At 50.9% G+C, this 23,246-nt stretch overlaps 10 protein-coding genes across 10 annotated transcripts; 3 read left to right on the forward strand and 7 right to left on the reverse strand.

Annotated features, from left to right (window-relative positions):
• Positions 1-567: 567 nt before the first annotated feature.
• P152DRAFT_150038 (uncharacterized protein) lies at positions 568-3,391 on the reverse strand. Its single transcript, XM_033673922.1, has one exon. It carries the CDS (start codon positions 3,154-3,156, stop codon positions 634-636), a length of 2,523 nt encoding a protein of 840 aa, XP_033531421.1. The 5' UTR covers positions 3,157-3,391; the 3' UTR covers positions 568-633.
• A 141-nt stretch (positions 3,392-3,532) lies between these two features.
• On the reverse strand, positions 3,533-4,671 carry P152DRAFT_461177 (uncharacterized protein). The gene is made up of 2 exons (XM_033680066.1): positions 4,485-4,671; positions 3,533-4,290 (listed from the first exon to the last, which is right to left on the reverse strand). The coding sequence occupies exons 1-2, from the start codon at positions 4,600-4,602 to the stop codon at positions 3,722-3,724; spliced, it is 687 nt and encodes a 228-aa protein (XP_033531422.1). The 5' UTR covers positions 4,603-4,671; the 3' UTR covers positions 3,533-3,721.
• Positions 4,672-5,078: 407 nt separating this feature from the next.
• On the reverse strand, positions 5,079-5,777 carry P152DRAFT_150079 (uncharacterized protein). Its single transcript, XM_033673923.1, has one exon. It carries the CDS (start codon positions 5,720-5,722, stop codon positions 5,171-5,173), a length of 552 nt encoding a protein of 183 aa, XP_033531423.1. The 5' UTR covers positions 5,723-5,777; the 3' UTR covers positions 5,079-5,170.
• Positions 5,778-8,455: 2,678 nt separating this feature from the next.
• Positions 8,456-10,675, reverse strand: P152DRAFT_422272 (ribose-phosphate pyrophosphokinase II). The gene is made up of 3 exons (XM_033677187.1): positions 9,424-10,675; positions 9,043-9,366; positions 8,456-8,981 (listed from the first exon to the last, which is right to left on the reverse strand). Exons 1-3 carry the CDS (start codon positions 10,306-10,308, stop codon positions 8,925-8,927), a joined length of 1,266 nt encoding a protein of 421 aa, XP_033531424.1. The 5' UTR covers positions 10,309-10,675; the 3' UTR covers positions 8,456-8,924.
• A 418-nt stretch (positions 10,676-11,093) lies between these two features.
• Positions 11,094-12,149, reverse strand: P152DRAFT_150105 (DUF1168-domain-containing protein). Its single transcript, XM_033673924.1, has one exon. It carries the CDS (start codon positions 11,929-11,931, stop codon positions 11,305-11,307), a length of 627 nt encoding a protein of 208 aa, XP_033531425.1. The 5' UTR covers positions 11,932-12,149; the 3' UTR covers positions 11,094-11,304.
• Positions 12,150-12,529: 380 nt separating this feature from the next.
• On the forward strand, positions 12,530-14,447 carry P152DRAFT_468225 (phosphoglycerate mutase-like protein; the record flags this gene model as incomplete). The annotated part of the gene is made up of 4 exons (XM_033680813.1): positions 12,530-12,544; positions 12,629-12,736; positions 12,788-13,227; positions 13,277-14,447. 4 exons carry the CDS (start codon positions 12,530-12,532, stop codon positions 14,445-14,447), a joined length of 1,734 nt encoding a protein of 577 aa, XP_033531426.1.
• A 1,498-nt stretch (positions 14,448-15,945) lies between these two features.
• Positions 15,946-17,422, forward strand: P152DRAFT_461182 (putative methyltransferase). The gene is made up of 2 exons (XM_033680067.1): positions 15,946-17,133; positions 17,219-17,422. Exon 1 carries the CDS (start codon positions 16,217-16,219, stop codon positions 17,126-17,128), a length of 912 nt encoding a protein of 303 aa, XP_033531427.1. The 5' UTR covers positions 15,946-16,216; the 3' UTR covers positions 17,129-17,133; positions 17,219-17,422.
• Positions 17,349-18,141, reverse strand: P152DRAFT_476205 (uncharacterized protein; the record flags this gene model as incomplete). Its single annotated transcript, XM_033681487.1, has 2 exons — positions 17,349-18,065; positions 18,133-18,141. 2 exons carry the CDS (start codon positions 18,139-18,141, stop codon positions 17,349-17,351), a joined length of 726 nt encoding a protein of 241 aa, XP_033531428.1.
• Positions 18,142-18,471: 330 nt separating this feature from the next.
• On the forward strand, positions 18,472-19,732 carry P152DRAFT_461184 (uncharacterized protein). Its single transcript, XM_033680068.1, has one exon. The coding sequence runs from the start codon at positions 18,810-18,812 to the stop codon at positions 19,479-19,481; it is 672 nt and encodes a 223-aa protein (XP_033531429.1). The 5' UTR covers positions 18,472-18,809; the 3' UTR covers positions 19,482-19,732.
• A 321-nt stretch (positions 19,733-20,053) lies between these two features.
• Positions 20,054-22,384, reverse strand: P152DRAFT_422284 (MFS general substrate transporter). The gene is made up of 9 exons (XM_033677188.1): positions 21,971-22,384; positions 21,845-21,917; positions 21,735-21,793; positions 21,464-21,673; positions 21,325-21,381; positions 20,937-21,272; positions 20,472-20,831; positions 20,307-20,418; positions 20,054-20,253 (listed from the first exon to the last, which is right to left on the reverse strand). The coding sequence occupies exons 1-9, from the start codon at positions 22,123-22,125 to the stop codon at positions 20,128-20,130; spliced, it is 1,488 nt and encodes a 495-aa protein (XP_033531430.1). The 5' UTR covers positions 22,126-22,384; the 3' UTR covers positions 20,054-20,127.
• Positions 22,385-23,246: the final 862 nt, after the last annotated feature.

Here is a 23,246-nt window from a genome sequence, read left to right on the forward strand (position 1 = left end):
TCATATTTACATTAAGCCCAAGCCAGCACACAATATCGATCCAGACAAACAAAACCTCAACTAGGCGAAATAACCGGCCATGCTCTGCGTATCTCCAAGGACAGGGCTCTTGGAGAATCAGCAACCCCAACGCTATAGGCTCGATCCAGGAGTGTAAATGCCCGCAAGGAGAATGGCAAGAGTAGAACACTAAATGGTACGGTATCCGGGAGTTCAATCGCACAATGCGAGACCAGTCTGGAAAAGCGGAACAGTGTAGATTCGATCCGGGAGTTCAATCGCACAAGGCGAGGCCAGCATCCGGAAAGCGAAACAGTTGCAGGGTCGGTCCAGGAGCTCATCGCACAGGACGAGACCAACATCCGAAGAACTGCAGAAGAAGTTCGATCCGGGAGTTCAATCGTACAAGGCGAGATCAACATCTGGAGGAGAACTGCGGAATAGCGTTTTGTACTTTGACAGAGAGGACGGTCCACCGGTTTAGATGGCATAGGGAGTGAGAGAGAGGATTCCATGACATGGATTTCGTTTTGACCGCCCAGTAATACCCAAACATATCCACTAACGCACTCCCATTCGTTCCATCATAATCGTTTCGAATGACCATTCAACACTTCGGAGGCAGGCGTTGACTCAGTCTGACTCGAGTTCGAGTTCGGGCAAGTGCTTCTTGACGGCGTCCATGACCTTGACGTACTTCTTCGGAGTGAGCTGCTTGTCCTCAATCTCCTCCCCGTCGGTGTCAAACAATCCCATCAACCGCTTGATCACGGCCCGGTCATATGCATCATCCTCATCGATGCCGATATCGCTGTCATCGTCCTCGTCCCCCTTGCTGACGTTGCGTAGGGCGCTGCCTTTCGCAGGCTTGAACTTTTCGGCGTTCCGACGAGCCTTCTCGATGGCTTCTTCTTCCGCGGCGTTGGGCTTCTTGAGGTGGTCCAGCCCACCGGTGACGATATCCCACCATTCTTCCGGCGTGATGGCGTCATCGGAGTCAGTGGGTGAGAGGGGACCGGCCCCATCATAGTAGTCTTCGATATCGAAGTCCGAGCCATCGGTGGAAATGCCATCGAGAGCATCAACGCTCTCAGTATCTTCGGTGTCGATTTCTTCCTCTCTGAGGATAATAGCGGAAGAATCAATTTGAGCAGCAGATTTCGGGGTAGTGGTAGCTTTGGCATCAGTGGTGGGCGTCACGGAGACCTTGGTAGAAACACCATTTGCCTGCGGTTTCGGCGCGCTCAGTGTCGACGGAAGCTGCGTTTGGTTTGCATACATGGGTTGCTCAGGAGTACCAGGGGTAGCGTGTTCATCGTACTCGGAAATCGTAGCATCCAGCATCGAAGAGTCTTCGGCGTCCCCCTCAGGAACGCAGAATGACCCGGAGCCTGAGACATGGCCTGTCTTCAAAAACTTCTTCTTTTCCGTAGGCGACCACTCTGCGAGATCCGAAGCATCCTCATTCACCCCGTCGCCTGGGTTGTAGGGAGCGAGCTCGCGGCCGGTGGGGCTACCTGTAAAGACGTTTTCGCTGCTGGAAGGCTCCTCTTGAGGTCTGTCCCATGTGTGTCGGTAGCCGGGCGTTCCAGGAGTGGGCCATGAATAGCCTGGCGTAGGGGTCGACGCGGTGTACGCACTCATATCAGCCACGGTGGAAGGGGTTTGCGTGGTTCGGCGAATTTTCCCGCTCTTAGGTGAAAAGAAGCGGACGGATTTTGCAGTGCTCTGTCCGAGTCGTGCCTTCTTGACGGGAGGTGTCATGGTTGAGTTATCAGACACCGTGACCATGCTGTTGTCACCAAAGTACTTGTCATTCATACCGAATCCGCCTTTGGGGTTGGGGATCTGTTTGAGTGTGTTGACATTCACACGCTTTCGCTTCGAGGTCTTCGGCATGGGGTCGGAGTAATCCGACTGTTCGACCAGGCTATCATCGGTGTCAAAGTATCGCTCATCCATTCCAAAGCCATCCTTGGGGTTCGGAATTGCCGAAAGCTCCGATATCTTAACAAGCCGTTTGCCTGGAGTAGCAGTGCGTCGAAGGATGGAATTCGGCTTCGTCGCAATGGGGGTGGCAAGCACAAGCTCCTTTTGCACTACGGTACCAGTACGCTCATCCCAGTAGAACTCGTCTTGCTTCTCGGAGATGATGGCATCGATGTACTGTTTGACAATCCGAGGGATTTCCTCTTCCTCGATCGGCTTCAAGTGTCGAACCAAGCGTCGCTCGGTGTTCAGGTATTCCGCCTCGGTACCGATGTCTCTATCGCGCATTCTGAAGGATAGACCGGCATTGTTCATCTCGTCAATCGTATCGCCGATTGCCCTCTGATGCAGTTCTTTAAGGATTTCTTGAAGGAGCTCTTTGTCCTTTTTGGAGGGCTTCAGTTTCATGAATTGCTGGAACAAGTGGTCGGCCATCTGTTTTCGTGTTGTTCGCACCGAAGTCCGGTGATGTAGATCATTTTTCGTAGACTCCCACGGATCAATTTCGGGTTCGTTCGCGATCCTGGTTAGCTTTCGCTTGGGGTAGGGGGTAGACGGCTGCCTCCTAGGGAAACCGTGGGACGGTTGACCATTCACATGGCGGGAGATGCTGGAAGCTGGGGACTGCTCGACATCTTCCATCGTGGTGTCAATAGATGTCAGTACCTTCGCAGGCTGAGATGCTGGAAGTTGTTGAGGCGTGCGCTTGAAGGTTGGGGTGAATGATCCCAATGTACGCGCCACAAGTGATGCGGCGTTCCCAAATAACGAGGCTCGAGCTTGAGGGGGGGTAGATGGAGCCCTCGGGGCATAATTCTGGGTATGATGTTCGGTATGGAGGGCTGGTGTGGGAGTGGTTTGGTCGGAAAGGATCGAAGTATCAGTGCTGGTGACGCTCAGCATGGTCTCTTCCAACATTGATTCAGTCTGCGGCTCTAAATGTCCGTTTGCAATGACCTGCTCCGGTTGATTTGAGAGACTCGAGCGTTGCAAGGGCGATGAATCAAGAGTCTTTTCGGGTCTTTGAAGCGGGTCCACTCCGTTCGTGGAAGGTGTGGGAGGCAAACTTGGGGAAGTCGGAATGTGGCCATCCGAGTCGGGTGCGTTATCCGAAGATGGGGTATGTGTGGTTATTGGTAGACTTGGTGTTCCAGAGGCTGAACTCATGCTTGGTGCAGGGGAACTTTCGGGTTCGCCAGATTCGATTTGGAGGACTACATTGTCCAATGCGTGGTTTCCTCCCGGAGTCACCACCTCGTTGCCTCGGATAAAGCGTTTGAGAGGTGTGAAAAAATCGGCAAGGACAGAAAATTTAGCCCTCGGTATCAGAATCTTGCGTCCACGCAAGGTCGAATCATCCGCCTTCTGAACCGGTGTTGACGGCTTCTGATGCTGTAACAGTAGAAATATTAGCGATGATTCCTCTCGAGAGCATTCCAATGATCGCTCACCTCTTGCAATTCATTGAATTCTCGCATCAACTGGTCCGATGGAGAGGTCAGCTTTCGTTCGGCCTCCCTCACTGGAGCAAACAGATCTTTTGCTCCAGTTCTCCTGAACTTGGCGGCGCGGTCATCGGGGGTAGGGTCGCCAAGCGATCGCTTGTTGGAGGACGTCAGATTACGGTTGACTACGACAGAAGCGTTAGCGGTGGTCCAAAGCAACTGTAACGACCCACGTAATGTAACAGCGATGAGATATGAAAGTGAAATCAAAGGTGATCGATCTATATTTAGTAGGGCAGGATCTTGTGCGCACTCTTCTCAGTCGACTCTGGTGAGTTGACATTGTTCCTTTTGTTGGGGGTTGGGGAATCGCTTTGCTGAATCGGAGTTATGTTGATGTTATTTGCGACAACGCTTGGGCTCTGTGGGCTATTCCCGGAGTTTGCTACGACCGACGGGGATGAGAAGAAGGTGCCGTGGAGAATTGAACTGGGGGTGTTGGGAGTTTGCGGCGAACTCAGAGGCTCACTGAGAGGCTCAAGGGACTTGTGACGATTCGGAAAGGCCTTACGTAGGAGTTGTTGCTGAGCGAAACGAGTCGTGGGACGCTCGGATGGGGTTGGAGAGGCCTCATGGGGAGGAGACTCGGCGGCCTTGACCAGCACTCCATTGGCGCGATTCGCGTTCTCTTGCGACGCATCCGGTTCCACGGAGATGGACTTGGCAGTTCGTGGTTTCCGTTGGGTATGGGTGTCTTTGAGTTCTTGAAGGGGTGAGGCCCCGGGTTTCGTGGCCAGCGATCGAGTGGTTCGACGGGTGTACGGAACACTCTGCGCGTGGGCCGCGCGCTTGCTGACTTTGGGCATACTGTTAGCACGCCAGAAATATGATGGCTAGGAGAGGCGAGGATGGGAGAAGAATCGACGGCAATAGCTTCGGTTGCAACGAATAAAGATACAGCCGATCGTCCTTTGTTTGTAAGAGGAAGAGAGGAAATGAGAAAGAAATGGAGAGAAAGGCGAGAGAAGTTGAGACGAAAGGGTTGTTTACCTGGAGTGGCCAGTGAAGTGTTATCACGATTGCTGCTTTTGCTGCTGCTGCTGCTGCTGTTGTTGTTGACGCGGTTACTGTGAGCCCTATGGGCAGGTGAAGCAGAGGGTCCGGACATGATTCACATGCACCAGCGGGCGATGGCAGTGAATGAAGACAAGGCATGAGGGCATTCAGAACGATTTCATCAAGTTTCGCGATGTCCATGTCTCCTCTGACGAACAGTCTAACTACTTCAGGAACGAGTTGCCGTATTACTAAGTATCTAAGAATTCTGTTATCCCTGCTGCTCACTCCGGTTGCGTGGCTCCACTCCCGCCATCGGCCATAGAAACTTGGAGCGAGCCGCGAAACCCGAAGTTTAGCCGTCAGACAGTTTGCGGTTGACGGTTGGTGCCTGATGAGCTGCACTTCATGTGCTTTCAGTTGTCTCAGGCTCTTAGCGGGTGAAGCTCCTTTCACACCCCGCTGTGCTCCATTCACACCCGCCACCCCGCTCCATTCACACCCTACCTGGTCACATGACATACCAATCCCTTCGAATATCTGACGCAGATTGGGATGGTCCAGTATATGATGCTTTATACGAGTCAAGCCGACCATTCTGCGTTCAAACTCTGTAATTCAATGTATCTAATCGTACAGAGGATCACGGACGATCAAATATGCTAACTTAGGTCCCCGTTTCACTCAAAAGAAGCTGGCATAAGGCCGCTGATGCGCTCTTGGATGAGATCGCTGAATGACGTCTCCCCTGGTCGATAGTTCCCAAGTAACCTTCGTGCTTCTTCCGTAATTACCTGCCGGTCCATCTGTGGCGGAGGGGCTGGCTGGGGCTGTGCTCCTCTAACCGATCTTTGGTGTCGCAATGGTGTTGCACGTACCTGTTCGAAGGCAGACGGGAGTCGACGTGAAGAAGGGTTGTTTGGCCGGTCTCTTAGTCCAGGAGGAAGTCGTGCCATAGCTGGATCGCGTACTGTCGCGAAGGATCCGGGTGGTGGGAGTGTAGGTAGCTTGTAAAACCAATAGGAGTCGATCATAGGAAGCTGGATTTTCGTATTTTGTGATAGATAATGTCGAATAGAATGGAAGCAAGGAAGTCCAAGAGAGGTCTGATATATGTGTGTGCACGGAGACTGGTTCGAGTAATCTCCTGAGTTCTCTTCATTTCTCTGTCGCCGCTCTTCATCTCTCCGTCGACGTTCTTCAAGCCTGATTCGAATGATACTTCGATACATCTTCTTAAGCGCTTGCGGAGAAACATGTTAGATCACTTCCGGAGAGAAAACGGCGCGATACTTCGGATTGACACGGATTGCAGAGTCCTCCATTGCGACAGTAGCCTCATGGTTTGTACGACGGATTGAGTGCGTTAATTGATCGATAGTATTCATTATATCGCCTCGTCGAAGCGTGATCCGTCACTTAATAGTTGCATAAGAACTCTCGGCCCTCGATGTCGTACGATGTCCAAAGTTGCGATGCAGGTTTGTCCATGCAGCAGACCAGAGGTGTCGCGTATCGTAATGTTCGTGCCGGAAGTATTCGATGATATCTGTTTGGATTGAATAGGTAGTGCAGATTTGACGAAATATCCGCTCAAATTCATCCTCTGTTTTGGCATAGATAAGCTGTTGGAAGGCTTGGAAGAGATCTGTCCTATATTGTGCGACCTCATCATCACTCAGACCGTCCGGTCGAACAAAGTGACGCGAACTAGAGATGCGTGTCTGCCAATTACGCTCAAGGTGCCAAATGCAGAGCTGATGGGATGCCTCTGGGTATATTCTACCCACTGCTTTCACAAGAGCACCGTCTTTGTCAGTGATGATTAACTTTGGGAGGCGGAGGTCCCCCATTTGGTTTCGAAGGCATGTCAGAGCCCAGATATAATCTTCCTCCTGTTCCCTCGCAAGAAAGCAGAAGGCTATATTAAAGTTCTGACCGTTCGCAGTGACTCCGATGGCATTTAGAAGGGGAAGGCTCCACTTGTTTGTACGGTACGTACAATCGAGAAGGAGGACATCGGGATGTCTTTGAGCAAGATCGTGGGAGGTTCGATGCATGAAGAAAAGGCGGTGTAGTCGGTCCTCTGTATCGATCGAATGTGCCGATGAGATATACTCATCTTTTTTAAGCAGCTCCTGAAGAATGGCCTGCGTTGATGTCATTCCATTCAAGCGCTCTAGTTTCTTGCGTGACCGGATATTTCGTATTTCTCTGGACCGGATGTTTAACGTAGATGGGCACTCTCGTAGCATAAGCGCAAGGATATCGCTAGGAGAATTTCCTGCCTCTGAGAGCTCAACGACCTGGTTAACCCGCGATGGAGATAGCTTCCGATGTACCCGATGGCCACGAGAAGAAAGGAGGGCGTGGTTATGACGAGAATCTTTGACTCTAAGGATCCAGGCTTCGAGAGATTTATCCAGGCGGACGATGACCTCCCATTCACAGTTATCGCGTAATGATCTCGTCTCCCGAGCTCTTCCTTTACATTCATACCGGCCGTGGCGGTCACAAGTGATCCAGTACTTCGTTTTCTCTGTCCTATTACCTTAGTTGTCTTTCTTTGAACGATTAACCCGAATACCAAAGTTGTGTTGCTTTGAAAAGGTAAGAATATCTTCCCACGCCTGTTGAAATGTAGGCCATCCGACTGGCGGTTGATGAGGAATAAGATGAGCTGGTTCCTCAGCCTGCGGAGGAGTAGCCTCATCCTGTCTTGGTAGACCACTAGTATCGCCAATAATCTCATCGATAGGAATATAGCTACTTCTCGACTGAAATGAACGATTCGTATCGGTATCGCTTGAAAGGATATCTGACTCAGACGAGGAAATCGTGACGTGGCGATAGGTCCGCATAATTCTTTGCCTTCTGTTCGTTGGCGGATTTTCTTGCGCATTGATACTATCCTGAAGTCTCTGATTCTCCAAATGTTGCTTCGCTTCATGGTGGAGGGAAGCACGGTTAAAGGATGCGTAAGGTCCGTAGTTCTGTTGCAATGAAGTCGACCAGAAGGACTTTAGAGATTGAAGCTCCTTAAGCGGGACTTGCTTCTGTCGGCCTGCCAGAACCTGTTCTCGGAGCGCTGTAGTGACCTCGGAGCATAAGCCAGGCGGAGAAAATGGTCTTTCTAGCCACTCTTCTAGGCTAGAACGCGAATGTAGGGTATCCTGTGGCGGGATCTCGTTCTGATTATGCTGAGAGTTATCGGAGAGGTCGCGCTCGCGGAGTCGAGAGAATGCTCCAGATATTGCATTGTAAAAGACATTCTCAAGACCGTTCTAAAGCGGCTTAAGTGCTTTGCGTATCTCCTCATCTACCGAGCTCGATTGCATATTCTGGAAACTGGAATTGATGTCTCAAATACGTCCTTGTCCTCATTCTTGTCCTCGTTATCGTTGTTGATGAGTTGATACATCTCTTAAGGCCATAGAGCCTATGAAAGAAACACGCTGAATCTTGCTCTGCTAATGTCGATCGTAATTCCCTATTTCATCTTCGCCCTGCTTATGCCGTTTCCAAGCTTTTCATCTTTCTGCCTCTTCTAGGCAGACCTCAGCTTCGTCAAGTAGCCCCCACTACATGATACTACTCCTAGCACCATGTAGATGTACCTCCCTATATAGGGGAGTCTCAAATACGTTATATTTGCCCATCTGCATCAGATATTCTAAGGGATTGGTATGTCATGTGACTAGAATTGGTATGTCATGTGACCGGGTAGGGTGTAAATGGAGCGGGGTACGGGTGTGAATGGAGCACAGCAGGGTGTGAAAGGAGCTTCACCCGCTCTTAGCATCGATCCCTCCATCACATGACCACTTGGCCAGCCTCCGTTCCAACCTCTTCCATCATCAACTGGCAGACAACTGCAAATCGTTGAGCCTCCAACAAACATCACCACTAAAGTAGGGACTTACAGTACCGCGTGTAAGCAGCAGAGGGTACCACCTTCCATTGTACCTAATATGGGCATTGCACGGTGTCGTAGCTATCTGATTGCACGTTCACGGGACAATCCCTCCCTACTAACCACTTACTCCGTACAGACACGTGGAGACAGATAAACCGCGGAGGTTTGGCTACCGTACCTACTGGTACTTATATATTATGTGCCGACAATCTACCATGGTGCGGGACCTATCGATGATGCATCTCCAACCGCCGCGCCGTTCCATAATGCAGAGGCAGACGCACAATGCACCTTGCCGGAGAATGATATAGATTGAAGTTCCAAGTTACCCCCATGCATCTGTGCGCGAAAACGAATTCCAGGTCGGAAGCCCCCTTTCTCGATCCTCGCCGCGGGGCCTTCCAACCACAGAGACTGCCGAAAATTCCACCCTTACCGGTGAACACGTCGCCACGGTTGTCTTCCTGCCATGTAACTGGGTGGTTTCTATGCTGAAATGAATGAACGCCTTCTTGAATCTAGTTGTGATGGAACAAAACACTGATACTTTCGCCATGATGGACGCGCCGAATGGCCTGATTTGAGAGTTAGCTCGGACTCGCTCGTATATTGGAAACCCCGACAGATCCAACTCACCTCCGCAAACATGGAGCTGACATCGAGCACCTCAAGCTTTGGGCACTGTCGCGCATGCTCCGATTGATCCACACTGTTCGTCACCACGACCCGGTCCAGGTGGCTGGCATTGATGCGATCAATCGCATCCCCGCTCAGCACTCCATGGGTGACAAGTGCGTACACCATGGTAGCACCCTCTTTCTTCAACAGCTTGGCCGCGCGGGTGATCGTGTTGGAGGTGTCGGCAAGATCGTCCACCAGGATCGCCGTTTTATCCGCCACGTCTCCAACCAACATCATCGTTGCGTTCTGTCGGTCGGTGATCTGGGTCGGTCGTCGCTCCTGGAAAACGGATCAGTGAGCCATGTTCAGCGGCGTCCGTGGACAAGAAAATCTCACTTTGTGAATCAGAGCAAAGTCCACGCCCAGAGCATCGGCGATGGCGGTGGCCCGCTTCGCGCCTCCGGCATCGGGGCTCACAATGACCGCGTTCTTGTAGGCGGGGATCTGGAACTGGATGTGCTTCTTCAACAAATGCCGTCCGTACAGATTATCAACGGGGATGTCAAAGAATCCCTGGTATTGCGGGTCATGCAAATCCATCGTGATGACGTGGTCCGCTCCCGCGCAGGTGAGGAGATTGGCGACCAATGTCCCGGCCTGAGCCACCCATTGCCTGTACCCTCGCTGGGGCACGAATTTGGGCGGTTGCGTGATTTCGGCCGCGGTGCTGTGGTACGGCGCCTTCGAAGGCTCGGTCGGAGTGGAGGTATGGTCGCTTCCATTCCGCTTCTCGTCGGCCTTGGTGTGATCACCATTGGTCATCTGCAATCGACCGAGCTGCTTCTGAAGATTTTGCGGCTCGGTTGGGCCGGCGGAGTTGGGGTTGGGGGACTGCGGCCGACTGTCGAACGTGTAGGCCCCATTCCGCTGTCTGTGGACGACTCCTTTGGAGAGAGGCGCGCCCAATTTATTGTACGGGATGTCGGGTTGTCGGGAGTAGGGGAAGAGTGGGAGCACGGCGGTGACTCGCGTGGCGGAGGCGGTTTTGCATGCGGAAATGGTGATCAGCAACTCCATGAAGTGGTCATTGACCTTTCCACCGCCCGATTGAATGACGAAGACATCCTTTCCTCGGACGGATTCTTCGATCTCGACGCGTGTCTCGCCCACGGAGAACTTGCTGAGGGTGATCTTTCCGGGGGGGATGCCCAAGTGGTTGCAGACATTCTCCACCAGGTGCTTGTGGGAATTGCCTCCCAAGATGACAATATTCCGCACCATCTTCGGGGATTGGGGGATGTCGTCGGGATTAGGGGTCGAACCGAGCGACACGGCGATAATTTCGGCGGGAATGGCTCCAAATCGAGCCCGAGGGCGGGGACTATGTAGAGAATTTGGCGGGGAGGGAGGGGATGGATGATGATATGATTGCGAGCTGGGAGCGGAATTCTTTTCTCCCGGTTTTTCAACCAGACGGTCAAAGAGTGATGTCGTCGGAATAGGCTTCCTGGAAGGGAGCACTGTCAGCGTAAGTGACAATCGACATTATTTTAGTAGTAGGAGAGAGGAGGATGTTTAGGTGGAGGGATGAGCGAACAATTGGGCGGATGGAAAAAGATTTGGTTCGGCGGGACAAGGTTGGGGTTGGGGGTTTCGGCCGTTTGGAGTTGGGACGATTTGGCGCAGTACTAATTGTGCAGTACTAATTAGTACGATGATTATGACTACAGACTACAGATTAGAGTGCTGTTGGCCATCCAATGCTCAATCCTGGATTTCGAATGCTTTTTTCCTATGGGTTCGTTCACTTGGTTTGCACTTTGCGACGAAGTGTTGGACTCCATCAAATTCATGATCAACCGGTAACTATTGTTATGATCCGATGATTGTAATGGCGCCTGCCACCCATCTCCTTCATCCGATGTCGCCCCCGTTCTGCATGACTGGCACTCACGGCTTCGATCCTAGGCACCCATATATATCCTGGGCACCCGTATCCTAGCTACAGGCATCCGATCTCGCGTAGGCGCTCCGTCGCCCGCTCAGTCGCTCATCGGCCGGTCCACTCCCGAGTTTCTAGACCGTATTCCGTACATGCACCGTCAATACCATTAATCCATATGCGCCCGCCCCAGTGATGCATTCGGGGCACCAGATTGGTTTCCTTCTGCATATCCACTGAATCACGGAAATCGCGCCGACGTCTCATGTGACTGCCGTGCTTATGCATCGTATCCCATCGGACGTGAGGTTAAGAGGAATCGATATCCCGGAATCTCAGTCCTCATCGTGAATGATGATCCCCGGCGCATCTACCACTTTGGCTTCGCCATTAGCCTCTGCTGGATCGATATATCGGGCTGTATCCATAGCATCGCCACCAGCGTTCGCTTTCATCGGACCTAGCCCTTGCTTCCGGGGCGCTTTGCCAACGGTCGACACCGATCCTTCTTCCGTGCTTATCGTGCCCTTCCCCTTCGCCTGTTGCTTCCTCGCCTTGGCCCGGTCTCTCTTCGCCTTGTTCCGGTTCGTCTTCGCCTCATCCTTTCGTTTCTGTTCTTCTTTCCGTGCCGCAAACTCCTTGTCCGCCTGCTCTTGCTCTACCGATTCGTCCATCTGCCGAAGCCGGTCATATTCCCTCCGCCGACTGGCCTTGTAGACGTGGAATTCGCCGCTACCCGCACCGGCGCTGGAGCCTTGCACGTTGGCGACGATCTCGGGTGGTGGGGCGAGCTTTTTGGGGTCGGGGATGGTGGGGATTTTGACTTCGCGATCGGGATGCGCGAACAGAGCATCGATCTGAGCGGATTGTTGGGAGACGGGAGTGAGAGCGCGCTTCTTCACCGGCCTCTGAGAGCGACGGTCGGCTGAGGTGGGAATCGATTCGGGGATTGGCTCCGACATGATGTCCGCCAGGCGACAAAGATGTCCACGAGAATGGGATAGAACCCCGCTAGATGGATGCTGAGGCGAGGGCGACGGCTCCGAATTAATATGATTGTAAACCAGAATGGAAATGTGAGATACGGGTGCAGGTAGGAAGGATTGACATGAACGTGAACTACCTTCTACGGTGTTGATTCTGTGCTTGTCGCTCCGCGCCGCAAAGTAAATAATTACTGGAGTCTTTCTGTTGATAGCAGCGATCTAGATTGAGGCGTTTTCGGCGGACAGTTCAGACCATAAGTGCAGCATCTCCACCAACTGAAGCATTCGGATTGACGATGACAAAACATGTACAGCAAGTACAGCAACTAAACAACTGAACTGTATTCCGTACTCCGTAGCCATATACCATAAGGTACCGTATTCATATATTGGAATATTCTGTATTAGTACCTAAGTAGGTACGGTGATACGTACAGGTGTCTTTGTCCATTCATCCAATTACCTTTCCCCTGAACCTCCCAAAGTCTCGAAAACTCCTCGGACCTCCTACAATCGTGGATTACATGTCAGCCCAGGAGTCTGCTGTTTATTTGGTTACTTGCAAATCGCGATTATGGGGAAACCACGGGTATGTCTGCCATTCTCTCTCACCTGTCAAGCTCGCCTCTCCTTCGTGTCCCGTTTTCCGTCACGTATTAACTTGCAGCATTAGATGATCATATTGATTCGTCATGCTCAGTCGGAAGGGAACAAAAACCGCCAAATCCACCAGTATATCCCAGACCACCGCGTGAAACTCACGGCAGAAGGCTGGAAACAGGTATGCAATCCAGCAGTGGAAGGTGGTACCATCGCTGACTTCCGGATCAAGGCTGAGGAAGCAGGGCGGAGGCTACGCTCTCTGCTGAAACCAGACGACACCATCCAATTCTTCACTTCGCCATATCGCAGGACACGGGAAACCGCTCAGGGCATTCTCTCGACCTTGACCACATCCGATCAGTCCGACCCCTGCGGCCCATCGCCCTTCCAGCGAGAAAACATCAAAGTGTATGAGGAACCACGGCTTCGTGAGCAGGACTTTGGCAATTTCCAGCCATGTTCGGCCGAAATGGAGCGTATGTGGCAAGAGCGGGCAGATTATGGTCACTTCTTCTACCGAATACCCAACGGAGAGTCGGCCGCCGACGCCTACGATCGGATAAGCGGGTTTAACGAAAGCTTATGGAGGCAGTTCGGCGACGAAGACTTCCCAAGCGTCTGTGTGCTGGTCACGCATGGCTTGATGACAAGAGTCTTCCTCATGAAATGGTAAGCTTCTGCACTCGTGTCGTATGCTATGGCGACTGATTCGGGCCAGGTACCACTGGTCGGTGGAATACTTCGAGGATCTTCGGAACGTCAACCACTGCGAGTTCATCGCCATGAAGCAGTCGGAGAACAACGGCAAGTTCATCTTGCAGAACTCGATGCGAACCTGGTCGGAACTCAAGCGTCGCGCTGCTGCCTTGAATGCCGAAGCTGGTGGGAACGACAAAGGCACGAACGCCACACCGAAAGACCAGGGAGAACTCTTGGACTCCGCCGATGTCCCGACACGAAGATGGGGCGGGTGTGCCAACGGATGTAACCATGCCCACCTCAACTATCCCAATCGACCACGGAGGCAGAATACAATCGACTACCTACAACAGCCAGTAAAGCATGACATAAGCACGGTCCGAGAACTGCAACGAGAATCGGATGATCACCCGATCGCTTCCCAGGATGCAAAAAAGCACGGTGCCGTTCCCCGGAAAGGAAAGGCGTTTGGAATTGATAGTGCCATCGCTACTAAGGATGGCACTCGAAGCAGAGGCCATGGCGATAGAGGATCAAGGTTGGAGCCCATATACAACGATCAAGGGCCCGAATCACCAATAGAGACACCATCGACCGCTGCTTTCTCGTCTGAAGCGGAAGTGGCTGACAGTGAAGCGAGCCGTTCTCGTGCGAGCCGTCATCACCAGCACGATGATCACCGGCCTGGGAAAATGAAGAGCCTCAGCTCCAACCTACTCGCTCCAGACTCATCGAATCCCGCTCGATCACAACGGCCGAACCACTTTCATTTGATGGGGCGTGACTTCGGAGGCTCTCATTCTGGGGTGAGCACCCCGGCCGATATACTTTCTGCCGATTCCAATTCTGCATCCGACCTTGACGGCTTTGATTCGCATGCCACACCCGCAACGAAATCTCAATCGAAGTCGCTCCCAATCCAGTCTCAGTTTTTGTCGCGGAATAAGCGGTCCATGACCCGGCAAGAACTGGAGGAGGAAAGCGGCATGAACGGCGCTGCACGAGCCGACGCTCTGGGTGATGCGGAAGACGAAGGCGATATTCCAGCCGCTAATCTTTCGAAAGAAATAAACGACGGATCCGGCAAAACCGCCGGCGGCGACACGCTTCAAGAGTACGAAGGGTGGACTGAGGAGGATATCGAGAAAGCGAAGGAGGAGAATTGGAAGAGCTTTGCTGAAATTTACTGAACTTTTCCGTTGGGTTCATTCGCTTCATGACTGGCGTTGTTAAAGGATACCTGGCCTGACGAGATACGATGATGATTATAGAATCCGAAGAGGGCTTCGTGGACGGTTCATCTGTACCATTGCGATATTGGGATTGTTATTCTCTGAGCGATATGGATCCGAGGACGAAATGCCACATCAGGATCGGTGCATTCAGAATACACGATTGACGATACACTACTACGAGTGATGGTGCAATCAAGCAACTCGGAGGTCCTGTCACCAATGCACCTATAAATCTGGCTCTTTGATCGCTTCCCGTACTCCTATAAGGCGTATTGGGCGAAGCAGATCCGAGTGGATTTGAGCTCGCTGGGTTAAATCCTTAATATAAACTTAAAAGGTTATTTTGTCGGCACTCGCTCAGAGCGAAAGGCCCAAGACAGGTTAGCTATCAGTGGACTGGCAATACCCGAAGGAGAGACGGCAAGCTTATTCATGTTATTATGACTTATTATTGTCTATCAACCGCACAAGGGGAGTCTTCTGTGGCGAATCTTTCTGATCCCTAGGCTTTGACGAGACCAACTTCACCTTCCGCTTTCAATGTCCACTCTACCAGTACAATAAGCTGCCCTAGTCTCTCTTTCATCGAATCTACGCCTTTGGTTCCGTTTGTTCTTAGAGTCTTTCATTCTTCGCGAGTGATGTAGAACACCATGGTGTCATTTTCTCGAGCAGTGGCAAGCGATGTCTTCAATCACCTCGATTTGGCCGCACTATCTCTGGGACATCAGAGACCTCATCGAACCTGTCAACACTAGTTATTATCAATCGCCCGTCCATTGACCACAATCATTTCCTGTTGGGCTTTCGTATCGATTGAATTACAGCCCAGTCTCCCAGTCATCGATGTCAATAGTGCTACTACCACCCGCATGACCAATGGATATAAGCAAGTTAGATTGATATTTGGCAGCCATCCAGAACATGACGACGTCAAAGGATCCGTAGAGTTTGTCAGCAGCTAGCTAGCCTATCATATTTCAAGTTCGGGTATCTTCTGCTCAACACCGTCGTAAAGGGCGTCTAATACTACTAGTTATCTGAAGTAACTTAGTTATAAGTTAGTTAACTACGTATAGGGCGTCTTTAATAGAACATCCTCCCAATGTGTTTGTAATACCATCGACTCCCCACCAATAATCGTGTTATGACGAATAAAGCTCAGTCTGGTCCGTTGACGCCATCGCACCCTTGGTTATGGTTGAGACAGAATACCTAATTCGGGGGATGCTTAGAAACACCTGCAAGAATCATAGCATCTGAGCAACCTTTAGATGGCTGCCCATGGCCGAAATACATGTAGCGTCCGATACGACCGAAGTGAATTACTAACCATCTGGTCTGGGGCGAGGCATCCCCGAAATCCGAATGGCGGGGAAGCTCGGCCGATGGCATCATTCTCTAAATCTCACGCCCTGTGGAGTGGAGTAGTCACTAATGAACATTTGTAATAGTGCCACTAGAAGTTGAGAGGGTTGACACTTGACAGTGGGATTAATCGAGTATAAATCCCTTTCAACATTCCGCTTGATCTTGTACTTCCGTTATTTCCATTAATTACTGTACCGTACTGAGCAGCTACCCCACCGGATCGAATCTGATTACGCCCACATACTACGGAGCAGTGTCATTGCAATAGTGTTGTTACAGAGTGCTCTCAGCATATATTCGCCTTTACCGCCTTGTCCATCCGTCAATCGCGTTTGAGACGTCTATTACCAACAATGGCCACAGCAGCGCCTCTTCAGCCAACTGCGGCCCATCAGCCGGCTTTCGCTGCCACCGTACCCGAACCTGTCTCTGCTCCTTCCAATCTTACTGTCCCGCGTGGACCGGTTGAGGCAAAGCTCTCCTACTATACCCCTCCGGCGGATGGCTCCCGTCCGTACGGCTACGTTGAGCAGCCGCCAGAAGGCGTGCCACAGCGCAACTACAGCAAAGAAGATCACGAGGTTACAATTGAAGACCTTCGTGGGCGCGAGACCGACTTCACCCTTGACAAGAATGCGTTCGAGGTCTTGGCGAACGTCCCCTCAGCGACAACATACACAACGTTTGATTCCGATGACGAGGTTGAAAAGGTGTATTACCCTGAAGTAGAGAAGCTCCTCCTCGACAGCCTGCCTGGCGCGCACCGCATTTTCATCTTCGATCATACCATCCGCCACGCAAGGCCCAATTCCAATCGGAGTCCTGTCACACAAGTCCACATCGATCAAACTCCTGCTAGCGCCAAGCAAAGAGTTGAGCATCATTTGCCGGACGAGGCAGCCGAGCTAGTTCGTGGCCGGTATCGCATCGTGAACGTGTGGCGTCCACTTAATCCTCCAGTATACTCCTTCCCCCTCGCCATTGCGGACTCATCGACGGTTAGAGATGAGGATCTCGTCGGAGTGGAGCATCGATATCCAACACGTACGGGAGAAACGGCAGGGGTGAAATATCACAAAGGGCAGAAGTGGTACTATCTGTCGGGCATGCTTGGCAATGAACGTTTGTTGCTCAAGTGCTCCGACAGCGATGGAACAGTCGGAGGTTACGGCCGGGCACCTCATACCGCTTTCATCGACTCGAGGACTCCGGATGGGGCGCCAGGTCGGGAAAGTATTGAAGTGCGAGCACTCGTTTTTGGTTGAGGGGTCTGCGGGAAATATTTTGTTAGTATTATCGGACTAGGAGTTTGGAATGGATTTCTGGATAGTTGCGCTGGGGTCTGACATGCTTACCTGTCATATAATGATATGATTGTCTCGATAGTGCGCGTGAGAATGATGAACCTATCGTCACCATCACTGAGAACTCCATGATTGCTGTAGGCAGGGGATCCTGCTATCCAAGGAATCAATCATGTGCGGTTCAACCCTTTTTGGATTTCAACAGAAAGTCGTCCATCCGCTTCATCCAGTCCCCCGTCCTCTCCCCTGTCCTGCGCGCCTTTGCTTCTCCCCAGCCACTAAGGAGTTCCTCCCGCAAGGGTTCGGGAATGTCGATTTGTTCATCCCGACTCAATGCCTTCAAAATCGTCTCGCCATCATTCTCGGATACCATCATGGCGTCCAAGGCCTGGCTGCCTGGAAGCGTTGTCGGAGTGGGTTTGTTCTTTGTGGAGATCTTAATATGGGCCGACGGTATCTTCTCTACCTGGATGACTTCGACCTCGTCTAGGGACAGATCCTCGTCATATAGTACTTGTCTAATGATGGAGGTGATCTCCTCAAGCTGTTGGTCTGACAATTTGTTCCTCCCTCCTTCCAAGATCGACTCGAGTGCTTGCTGGCTATCGACTCGTAGATTAAGGATCTGAAGCACTTCTCCTTTCGGAATCTTGTATGGGCGGAGGCGAGTGACCAGAATCTGGGCAGTTCGAGGGTCGCGGACGCGGACATTGCTAGGGATCGGCTCGAGCGGTGCTCCTTGCGCTTCAAGGTAAGATTGGACCTTTGCCAAAGTGGTCCCGAGGTTTTTGGGAATCCGTTTTTGACGGCCCTCACGCTTATACCGCTCTTGCAGTTCGCGAACATGCTGCAGAACTTCTGCATTGGTGAGCGTCCCGCTCATGGTTTGGACGACTTGCTATATTCCGAGTTAGAACCCTACATCGTAGATGGTGTGTCCCTGAGGGAGGTTGAGGCGGTCTTACGGGACTCATGGCGGAATTTAACAAAGCTTTGGGCTATCCTGAGGCATTAGATTTAGACTTGATGGTTCAGATCATATCTAGCATGGATATCTGAACCATATACCAAGCTGATGGAGCATAGATCAGGCATTCACTTGAGAGTTGAGATGATGGAAACGAACGAAGTCCCGACTGTACTCACTATTGAATATTCAATATACTGAATATAGGGAAAATTTTGCGCACAGACCATCCACGCGTCTTTGTTGATTATTACCCAACCCTAAGCGGTCGTCAGAAAAAGCAAGACCAAGAATGTGCCGAAGTTTCCCCGCCCACGACCAAAATTGTGTGTAACGTAGGAAATTCAATCATTACCGCCATCATAATGGTTTGTACACGGTCTAAAGCTCGTCGAAACGAGCAATTAAGGGGAAATGCTACTCATCGTCATTATACCGCTCTCGAAAAGGCGTGCCTTCGCGGTGAGATAGGCCGCTCGTCGTCAGCAATATGGGTTAGAGACCACGCGCTCTAATCGAGCGATTTTTCAGCGAAATGGAGTCCCTAAATCGTCTGCATACCGCATCTTAAAGTCTAAAAGGGGCGATCGGCGTATATCTGATCAGGAAATGCGAGGGCGGAAGCCTCTTATCTCACCTACCCAGCTCGCAGTCCTTGATCGCTTGGTTGAATCAATGGGTTGCGAAGAGAGGAATATCACGTGGGACGCATTGGCGTACGAGTCTGATACCGATTGCGCACCACGTACGATTCAAAGATCTATGGCGTCTATGGATTACCATAAGAGTATCGCCTGCAGAAAAGCTTGGGTTTCAAGGAAATTGGCATCTAAACGTGTTGCGTACGCGAAAATGATGTTAGAGAGGTATCCTACTGCAGACCATTGGAAACATGTTAGATTCAGCGATGAGGTCCATATCGGACTTGGGCCCCGAGGGAAGAATCTTATTATACGGAAACGAGGACAGCGGTACTGTTTGAATTGCATCCAACGGGTTTCAGATCCGGATGAAGCGGACAAGCGAAAAATCCACGCCTGGGCGGCTGTTGGGTACGATTTCCAAGGCCCTCTTGTTTTCTACGATGTTCCGACGAATAATACCGGTAAGATGTCGCAAGATGTCTACTTAAACAAGATCCTCAAACCTGTCGTTGGTCCTTGGGTTGCAAACAACGAGTATTTTGTATTAGAGGAGGACCAAGACTCTGGACACGCACCGCCAAGAACTACCAAAACGAAGCCTTACCCGGAATTGAAATGGAAAGAGGAGATAGGGCTGCATTCCTATTTTAATTGCGCGGGGTCTCCAGACCTTGCGATCATCGAGGACTGTTTTCAATCTTAAAGGGGTATGTTCGCAAATACAGGCATTGGGAACCGGAGGAAACACGCCAATTGGCACAGGAGGCGTGGTATGAGTGTCTTGATCAAGAATGGATTAACCAACGTGTCCTTACCATGCCTGATCGGTTACGGAAGGTTATTGAATCAGAGGGCCAGATGATTGCATACGGTAGGGGCATGGCCGGCCCAAACCCGGGCTAACAGCCAGAATTTCGTAGGTATATACTCATTATCTAGGTGCGAATAGTCTCAAAAAACGATTGATTATATTTCACTTATTTTGTGTGGGTAGTTGTACGCATAGCCGTGGTTGAATACTAATTTGTATGTGTTGGGGCGCCAAGACCAATTTCTTGCTCTTGCTTTTTTTGTCGACCGCTGGGGGCCAACTTCCTCATCAAATCCGTTCCAATAACTCCAGTGGCTTCCACACCACCACCTAATTGTGTGGTATTTTCGATCGAAAATGAAATAAATCCTATCTAAGCCTACAGGTTTAACCGGTATACCAACATGTCTGAGTATTAGAGCTCAGCCAAAGCATTAGGCTCAGAAACAAATATATATTATTTCCTATTGTTCTTACTATTGTCCATCACTATTGTCCTACATCTGCTACCACCTCCGAAAATTCCTTGGGACAGGGCCTAGATGGTGTACCTAAATTCTGCGAGGCCCTCCAGAATCCGTTCGCCCCTGTTCGCCTGCTTGTTTCTCATCATATAGTAGAAAGCCAGTCCGATGCACATCAGGATCGTGGCGAGCTGGGTTGCCTGAAGACAAGTCAGCAAAAGTGCATCCAGTGGCAATGGCGAAGGTAGCTTACCACCGCAGCCCAGATTCCGCTCGTATAATGCGGCAACTCCTTCTCCATGAATGTCGTGCTGGCATAAATGCCTCCAATGGCTCCAAACATGACCTGCATAGCTGAGGCGATCCTGGGGTTTAAGGTTAGAGTTTAGAAACAATAACTAGTAGTGTAGGGACTTACGCTCGAGTGCTCTGGCCACGGATGTTATTCGCCTGCCATGCAAGCACCGTTGACAAACTGGCATTGCAACCCGCAGTTCCAAGGAAAACTCCGAAGTAGCGGGGACCAGTACCGTGAGCGTATCGAACGAGGATCATCCCGACGAGGGTAACAATAGACTGTAGGATGGCAAAAGGGGCTCGAGTGCGCCATCTGTCGGCCAACCAAGAACAAAAAATAGCAAATGGGACACTAGCCACGGCAGGAGGTGCGGCTAGTAGGAAAGTCTCGCTGACAGAATATCCAAAGGACTTAATGATTATTGCAGAGAAGAAAGCAAATGCATAGATCCCTACAGCAGCGCTCATGAACATCAGGGCGCTTTATATGGGTTAGTAAAAAAAGGTTTAGACAGGTAGATTCAGTGAAATCAGTGAAATCAGAAGGGTTGGGGGTTAGGTTGGGGGTTTGAAGCACAATACTTACAAAAGCCAGATCTCCCATTTGAGCAAACAGTGTTTGATCTTGGGCCAAGTAATCTCATCAAATTCAGCATCGCTACGATCGCGATTCAGGCGGTCGGTAATCATCTGGACCTCGTCCTCGTTCAAGAATGGCTTTCGGGATTTCAATACCTGGTCCGGAAATGGAACAATCAAGGCGTATCCTAAGGCAGCCAAGGCGACGGTGATTAGTCCTTCTATGACGAAAATCCATCGCCACCCACGTAAGCCACCAACTCCTTCCATCTGGATCAATCCATAGGCCAGTATGTTACCGAAACCATTTGATACGACGTTGACAGCATAGAACCAGGCGATGCTAGAACCGTCAGTCGTCCTTCTATCGCAAATATCTGAAGAGGGGGGTGTACCGTTGCTGGACTTGATATCGTTCGTACCAGGAGCTGATGAGGTAGACGCATCCAGGACTGCGTTGAACCGTTAGATCTGGATTACAGCGGACAACACTCTCTCAAAGAAGATGCGCACCATTGATCGCGGATAACTTACAAAAATCCCGCTTCGAAAACACCGACTAGCAAGCGGATAATGACAATAGGAATCCAATTATGGGCGAAACCGGCACACATGATGCAAACACCCCAGCCAAACGCGAGGAAGGCGAGGTACCGATGGGCCGGAACCTTGCGTAGGACGATGTTTGACGGAATTTCGAAGATGAAATACGTGAAGAAAAACACCAGGAGGGCGATTGAGTATCTGCGAAGGCATTTGTTAGGAAGATGATCCAATCGGAACGTCACCATGGAGCCGCTGGTACCTGTTGCCTTGATTGAATCCTAGATCAACATCCATTCCAGCAACGCGGGCATTGGAAAGCTGTGAGAAATTAGCCAAGGATCCCTATAGTTGCCAAATGGTGTTTCCCACATTTGTCCGATCAATACCACTGATAGAATACATAGCTCCCAAGATGGGGATGACCCTGATATCGATCTTGAGACTAGAGGTAGATAATTTAGCACCCTCCCTTCCGCATTGTGGTTTTCGACTCACGTAAGCTTTTTTAGCCTTTTCAGGTATTCAGGGTTGTCATGAGCGATATCCTGGTTTGAGGAGCTTGCCTCGCCCTTTTCAACATGTTCGACGTGGCCGATATATGGCTTGGGGTCAAGGTCGGCCGGATCGACGGAATGGTGCATCTCCTTCATGGCGGCGAATGACGACCTGCTTGTAAAGAGAATGGATATACCCGATCTGAAAAAGATGGAAGGGCTAACTGTTTGGCGTTTCCTTGGGTGACGCGCTTGGGGAGAGCGGGTTTATCAATACGCGACTCTGCGTTCGAGACCATGCCCGAAGAATACCGGTTGACTGAAGCATGCCTGTCCTTTATCACCGCATTCTCGGATTGCCACATGGTCCACCATCCAAGGGCAGCAGGTACTTGCTGATCCTCATCCATACAAATTTCCCTCATCCCTACTGTGAATACGGAGTACTGGGAACTGGGAAGACGTTATCCCGTGCCAGTAGGTAGCACAGGGTACTTAGTGCATTCCCCGCAATCTCCACGCGGAAGCGCCAATAGGCATAAGGCAATAGTACCATCTTCAGCATTTCCCCGGAGCGATCCATGCCACTCTTCCCCGTTACGTACATAGTATACACTGAGTCTCGGGTATCTTGGCATGACTAGTGGACGGCCTGGAATCTGGATAGTGGATTGAAATGGGGAAGAATTAAGAAATATTAAGCGTGCCGCTTCCCGCATTCCAGACTAGTGTGTTAGTCGCTTTCATAAACTTCGAATTATGTGCGGGACAGCTAGCAGGGCACAATCGTCCATACTCCATCACGGGTACCGATTATAGTCCCTACGGCGACTTGATAGAACGCTGGATGAAATTTTAGACCACTGGTAGTGCAATATTCCTGTGAAAGAGATGGATAAATATGGAGAGCCGTATAGGTAACAATATCAGCTACCAGTGTCCAGCATTGATTGCTGAGATGGGGATCTCTGAGAACGGGAAATAAGTAACATCACTTCAGTTCTCGATGGAAGCATGGAAGTATGGAACGCAGTGGCCCCTCGTACTCCAGACACCGGGGTATTATTTCCGGACAGGGAGTATTATTTCTAGGCGGAATTGAGACGGACATGCCGGTAATTTCAGCTGGTTGGTCAATTGTATCGTCTGTCGGACAGGAGCATGGGGGGAATACAGCCGAATACAGCCGAATATGAGGAATCAAGTTTCCAATGTTCAGGGATTTCCGGCTGAGGTGATCCTTTGGCATTTTGGGAAACATCGAGAAAGCCGAACCA

The sequence above is a fragment of the Eremomyces bilateralis genome (genome assembly GCF_010015585.1).
Source record: "Eremomyces bilateralis CBS 781.70 unplaced genomic scaffold P152scaffold_22, whole genome shotgun sequence".
Classification (NCBI taxonomy): domain Eukaryota; kingdom Fungi; phylum Ascomycota; class Dothideomycetes; order Eremomycetales; family Eremomycetaceae; genus Eremomyces; species Eremomyces bilateralis.